The sequence below is a fragment of the Phaseolus vulgaris genome, chromosome 4 (assembly GCF_000499845.2).
Source record: "Phaseolus vulgaris cultivar G19833 chromosome 4, P. vulgaris v2.0, whole genome shotgun sequence".
Taxonomy (NCBI): Eukaryota; Viridiplantae; Streptophyta; class Magnoliopsida; order Fabales; family Fabaceae; genus Phaseolus; species Phaseolus vulgaris.
The window spans coordinates 31,383,259-31,389,787 of NC_023756.2; the positions used below are offsets into that span (position 1 = coordinate 31,383,259).

Here is a 6,529-nt window from a genome sequence, read left to right on the forward strand (position 1 = left end):
ATATATATATATATATATATATATATATATATATATTATAAAAACTTTTATTTTAGACATTACTATACAATACTAGGCTGACACCTCAAGTAATAACAATCATCTGTCATCACATGAAAAAAATATTATTAAAAAAATACAAAAAAAAATATGGAAAACTAGACCAAAACCCATATATTAACAAAAACGATACATAAGTAAATTATATCTATTCATAAATAATTTTAAGAACAGACTAGATGAAAACCTATTGTACCAATGCAATGATTCTCTATAAATAAATTCGAAATTCTAAGTTAATCAACTTATCAACACACGTATTGCATTCTCTTCACAAAAAATATGAGTAATCCTAAATCTGATTTTTCCACACTAATTAAGACAATTATTCCATTGATTACGAAGTATTCACGAAACATTAGTTCTAGCAATAAATGTTGCACAAACCAAGACAAAATCATATTTAAACCATAATTATATATATAAGTGTTTTACAATTATTGTTTTATTTTACAATAAATCTTAGTGAAAATGTTGTTAAATTTGAGTTTGATATGATAAATAAACAAATTAATTTTTTTTCTGAAGAAATCGGGATGACTTAAAGAAATTATGGAAACGACTTACACTGGAATGAGAATATTAACCATTCAATAGCATATATTTTTTCTTAATTTAGCGAACACATTAGCTAAATGATGAGACATAAGAAAAATTATCTTTAGGTCCTAATTTCGGTGAGCACTTGTGTGTTATTTTCTGTAAACATATATTTCACTACAAATTGAAAAGGAAAAAAAAAAATATATATATATATATATATATTAAATATCTTACTTTTATGTCTAATTTAAATATAATACATACGCGAAGACCTTAAATTGTAATACAACGAGGATCCCCTTCCAATATCTGGGGTTGAAGTGGAAGGAAATCCAAGGAAGAAACAGTTTTGGAAATCGGTAGTAAAGAAATTGGAAGCCAGACTTAGTTCATGGAAAGGGAGATTGCTATCCATGACAGGTCGAATCTGTTTATTTAAATCGGTATTCACTGCCATTCCATTATTCTATCTCTCCATTTTTAAAGCCCTGGTAGCAATGTGTAATAAAATCAGCAGCATTCAAAGGAAATTTTTCTGGGATTGGGGTAGACAGAAGAAGTCGATCTCTTGGGTTAGTTGGGACAATGTTTGTAAGCCTCTAGAGGAAGGAGGCCTAGGAGTGAAGGAGATAAGGAACTTTAATTCTGCCCTTTTGGAAAAATGGAAATGGCGACTTATGTCTGGTGAGGGAGGTAAATGGAAAGAAATCCTAAACTCCAAAAACGGCTCAGAACCAGATCTAAGACAGACTAGTTTAAAATACCAATCATGGTGGTGGAGGGACCTTGCCAAGATAGGTGGTGACAGGGTTGAAGAAGGATGGTTTAGAAAGGCTACTATGTGGAAAATAGGCAATGGGGCTACTGTGAGATTTTGGGAGGATGTGTGGATACATTCCACTAGTTTGAAAGCACTGCATCCCAGACTTTATTCCTTGTCCTATGATCAAGGTAAGTTAGTGAGGGAGGTAGGAAGTTGGAAAGAGGACAGGTGGCAGTGGGACTTGACTTGGAGAAGGGACATGTACGAATGGGAGTCTAGTTTGGAGTCAGATTTGCTTTCTATGTTAAGTACGGGGAGTTTGTGTAAGGAAGTTGAGGACCATCTCCTCTGGAGGGGGGACCCAAAAGGTATTTTTTCGGTTAAGTCAGCATACTCTATCTTGGCCAACCATGAACATGCTGGTATAAAGGAAGGTGTGTTCTGTAGTTTATGGCAAGCAAAAGTCATGCCAAAAGTGCTTGTCACCGCTTGGAGTACTCTTGGATAGAATTCCAACTAGAGTCAACCTTATGAGAAGGAGTGTGTTGGTAAATTCGACCCTGTGCGCGCTATGCAATATGCTAGAAGAATCCTCTCAACACCTCTTCCTGGACTGTATCATCACACAACGTGTTTGGCCAAGGTGTTATCATTGGATCGACATTTTGGGGGCCAAAAACAAGGGCATTAAGAACCATATGGAGAATTTCCACTTAATCCATTTCTCTAATAAACAAAACCAGGTGTGGCTAGGATTGTGGGCAGCAATTGTTAGTTGCATTTGGAAACAAAGGAACCTGGTGGTGTTCAAGGAAGGAGTTCCTGACGCTGATGAAATCTTCCAGAGTGCTCAACTACAGTTCTGCTTGTGGTTAAAACATAAGGTAGTTGGTTTCTCGTACGCTTTCTCTGACTCGATTTTGAACCCAAACCAATGTCTCCTTGCTATGGTGTGAGTGGGTTGACTTGTAGGCAGTGCAAATAACCCAGTCTCATGAAGCGGATGGGTTTTGGGGGGAGGGTAAATGAAGTAATAGGTCGCTACAGTATGTTTTGTACACCAATGTAATGAGGTGAGGGTATAAGGCTTTGGGTGTGGCGTTAATAGTGTGGAGTGGTGAGTGGTTCAGTTTGGTGTTGATCTCAGTGAGGAACAGCTGCTGTTAGGAGGTTGTGGGTTGTCTTATGTTTCTTATATGGTGAGCAATGGATAGGATTCATACTCGCAGTACAGAGGAATGTAAACAGCTACTGTTTTTTCGCAGTATAGAGGAATGTAAACAGCTACTATTTTTACGCTTGGTGGGTATACCGTTGTTGGTGTCCTAGTCTCGCTGAAGGAGGATGTGAGTAGGGTCCCTAGGCTGTGGCTACTACATTATAGTACATCCCAAAACAGGTGTTTGTGGTTGGCGGTGTTCCACATGCTTCTGGTGTGTTATTGTGGCTTCCGAAGGTGGTTCGAAGGTGGATTGTAGGTGTTGGTGGGGTGCTTAACAGGGTATCTTAGTACTATCATTGAAACTGGCTAGGTTGGTCGTAGGTTTTGGACCCACTAATGAAACATATCATGTTTTTGGTGTTCTAGAGTGTGGTGGTTAGGTGTCGCAAAGGAGAGCCAGGGGGTTTTTGTGGGATGCTATGCTGCCTTGTTATGCTTCACACCTGTAGGCTTCAAGTATGGAATCATGTAAAGGAAGAGCTAAGTACATTATATATTCATTTTTCCAGCCCTTGCAGTTTTCTGTGTCTTGTAGGAACAACTTTTGGGATCAAATTGCCACAATATCAACGTGCTTTGTTGTTTGAGCTCCTCGGAATGGATGAGATAAGTAGAGATGAGAATATCGGGGAAATAGGCATGTTGCTAGCTGAAGTCGAAGAAGCTAGGGGGGCAGCAGTTAACTTTGACGATTATATTATGGAAGTAGAGTTGTAGTAGGGTGGAGTGGCAGCTGGAAGCAGAATGTGAGGAGAAGTTAGTAGGGTGTTAAGGAAATAAGCATAAGGTTGCTGGAGTATGGTTTAACAGTATTGAATAGTGGAGATGAGGCAAGGTTTTCGGACAATGAGTTAGTAAGCAGGTCTGTCGTGGTGCACGACCAATTGGTCACTTATGATACTAGATTTGTGTGGTGCAAGGGCATCTCCTCTAGAGCCTTGACCAAAGCAATTGTACCGTCCCGTCCCCGGGCATTGACCAAAGGTTAAAAGTCAACGTGTGGTAGGACCCCTCGTGGGACCCAAGGAAGGAAGTCAACAGATTGACCGACTGAGGCATCGTCTAAGAAAGGCGTCGCCTTGCTAAAGCATCGCCAAGCAAAGGCGTCACCAGGTTAAAGCATCGCCAAGCAAAGGCGTCGCCAGGATAAGGCATCGCCAAGCTAAGACGTCGCAAGGAGGCTCCGGGCCTCGACATTTCAGGACAGTGACAAAGAGAAGAGAAAGGTGGCTTCAAGGCCATAAGTTCTAATATCAGTAGGGGGTAACCTGACTCATGAAGTATCCACGCCACTGCTGGGAGACCCTGGTACCGATACGACCCATGAGAGGGCCATGACCAGGGGAGAACCACGTGTGTGGTACGAGAGAAAGGTAAATACACCCCCAGGGCGAGTGACTAGTGATTGGGATGCATAAGTTGACGCCCAGAAAGTCACCCTCCGCGCAGAATAACGATCAAGTTAGAAGAGCACGTGGCAATAAGCACGTGCTCATTAAATGTTTCAGTGAAAGTTTGCCAAGGTACGCGCTAATTCAATTAAGATTCGAACGTTCCAAGGAATATTTTTATACACTTTCAATGCGCTTTAACGCATTTTAAACACGAGAGATGTATAAAAAGGGACCTTGGGGCATTCGAAAGGGGATCCAAGTTTTGACGTAATTCTCGCAGCTTTACACAAGAGCACTAACCCTAGTTGTTCTCGTTACGCACCCACTATGAGCACAAGGCAATTAGGGCAACACAGTTTTAGTCACTCAGTTATTTCTGACCACCTTCAGAGCATTCGTTTACGGTGTTCCGATACGGAGGTGCGTCACCTTTGATGTTTCTCGCTAGCTGACTTGATCGTCGGAGTGCAAACGGCCGCGAGGGCGCCCCTTTGTGCACTTCTTTTCAGGTATCGAAGACGGAGCATAACGAAGGTGCCCTAGCTCGCAAGGACAAGCCACGCACAAAGACGACCCTGGTCAACCGACGGGAACATTTGGCGCCCTATAAAACATCAGTCCCACTACACGAGTTTTTCAGTTCCAGTTCTCAAAGCCCAGATAAGTTAAGAAGGTTTCCAAAAAAGCCATGAACACGAGGCTTGCACGTTCTAGGAGTGAGGAGATGACCATGCAACAACTGGTGGGCATGATGCAAGGGCTGCAAGAGGCAATGGCAGCATCGAGAGCGGAGCAAGAACACATGCAGGCGGATCTCGCAGCATCTCAGGCGAGAAACGATGAGCTCCACCGCGCCAATGAGGTGTTACGTCGTGGCTGGCGCGACGTAGACGAACCTGAGACTGCCTCCCCACCAAGAGAATTCACAACACCATTCTCACAGGCAATCCTAGAGACAACGATCCCCAACACGTTCACAGGGCCCAAGGTAACCTTCATAGGGATGGAGGATCCTGAGGCGCACCTCACTGAGTTCCACACATAGATGATGTTGGTTGGCGGTTCTGATGCTGTAAGGTGCAAGCTCTTTATGAGCACGTTGACTGGGATGGCTATGGATTGGTTCATCAGCCTCCCAGAGGGTCACATCACGTCCTTTGCACAGCTCTCACGACTGTTCAGGAAGCAGTATCTAGCCAACAGGGCCCCAACCCCAATTTCGTACGACCTTTTCGACGTAAAGCAGTATCAAGGGGAGACCCTGAAAGAGTACATAAGCCGTTTCGAGGCACAAGTGGTGAAGGTGGGTATCACTGACGAGCCCATGATCGTGTACGCATTCAGGAAAGGAGTGCGCCCTAGGTCTTTTATCAAGTCACTCAATCGCACCCGCCCCAAGACTTTCGCTGAAATAAGGCGTCAGGCGGTGGAACACATTGCCTCAGAGGGCGAAGCATACGAAAAGTGCACAACAGCTGTGCCTACACGCCCCAAAGCACAGATGCGTGCGCAACCCGCCAGAGTCCACGAAGCTACTACAGAAAGAAAGAATCAGGATAGGAGGCGCACCTTCGAGACAAGGAGAGCTCAACCTAAGGGTCGATCAGAAGGAAGGAGAGAGAGCAACAGACCTCTAAGGCACAACTTTGTAGTGGAACTCAAAGATCTCATCGTTGTGCCCAATATAGCTGACAGGTTGAGGCCACCAATGAAGTCCAACAAAATACTGGGACCTCACAAGGAATCATGGTGCGAATTTCACGAGGCATTTGGACACCACATTAATAACTGCTTAGCGTTGGGATATCAGTTGGATGAGCTTGTGAAGAATGGTTTCTTAAAGGATTATCTCGCTAGGTCCACTGCGACCCCAAACGCGACGGCGCCAGAGGAAGGTCAAGCGCATGAAGTCCCGACTCACGAGGAAGTGCACACCATCTCTGGCGGCTTTTCCGGGGGAGGACCCACTGCCTCTCAACGAAAGAAATACGTAAGGTCAGTAAACTTGGTTGCAGAAGAATTCCCGGACAACCCGTGGGAGTCAGACCTCGTTTTCACAAGAGCTGACCTGCGGGATGTCGTCCCACATGACAATGACCCGGTGGTCATTTCGGTAGTCACAACGGGAAGAAAGGTACATAGGGTCCTCATCGACCAGGGCAGTTCCGCAGACGTCATGTTTTGGTCGACCTTTAACAAGCTACAATTGTCCCCTGACCTGTTGAGACCCTATACGAGGTGTTTGTATGGGTTCGCAGGTAACCCAGTAGAAGTATGTGGCTATTTAGAACTGAGGACGACGTTCACTGATGGAGCGGCATCACGCACCGAGGGCATTTGATACTTGGTGGTTAACGCCAACTCAACTTACAACATTCTGTTAGGCAGACCCACCTTGAACAGATTAAGGGCGGTGTCCTCCACCCGCCACATGAAGATGAAGTTACCAGACCTTAGCGACAAGGTGATAGTAATCAAGTCAGACCAAGAAAAGGCCCGGAAGTGCTATGAGAATAGTTTGAAAACAAAGAGAGGCGTAGTTATGGT

The 6,529-nt window shown here is 44.1% G+C and overlaps 1 protein-coding gene across 1 annotated transcript; it reads left to right on the plus strand.

The window, feature by feature from the left end:
* Positions 1 to 5,027: 5,027 nt before the first annotated feature.
* LOC137838654 (uncharacterized) lies at positions 5,028 to 6,323 on the plus strand. Its single transcript, XM_068647888.1, has one exon. It carries the CDS (start codon positions 5,028 to 5,030, stop codon positions 6,321 to 6,323), a length of 1,296 nt encoding a protein of 431 aa, XP_068503989.1.
* The last annotated feature ends 206 nt before the right edge of the window (positions 6,324 to 6,529 follow it).

Bases quoted from the DNA above. Each gene is read 5' to 3' on its own strand.
- LOC137838654 (XM_068647888.1), top strand. From the start codon at position 5,028: ATGATGTTGGTTGGCGGTTCTGATGCTGTAAGGTGCAAGCTCTTTATG.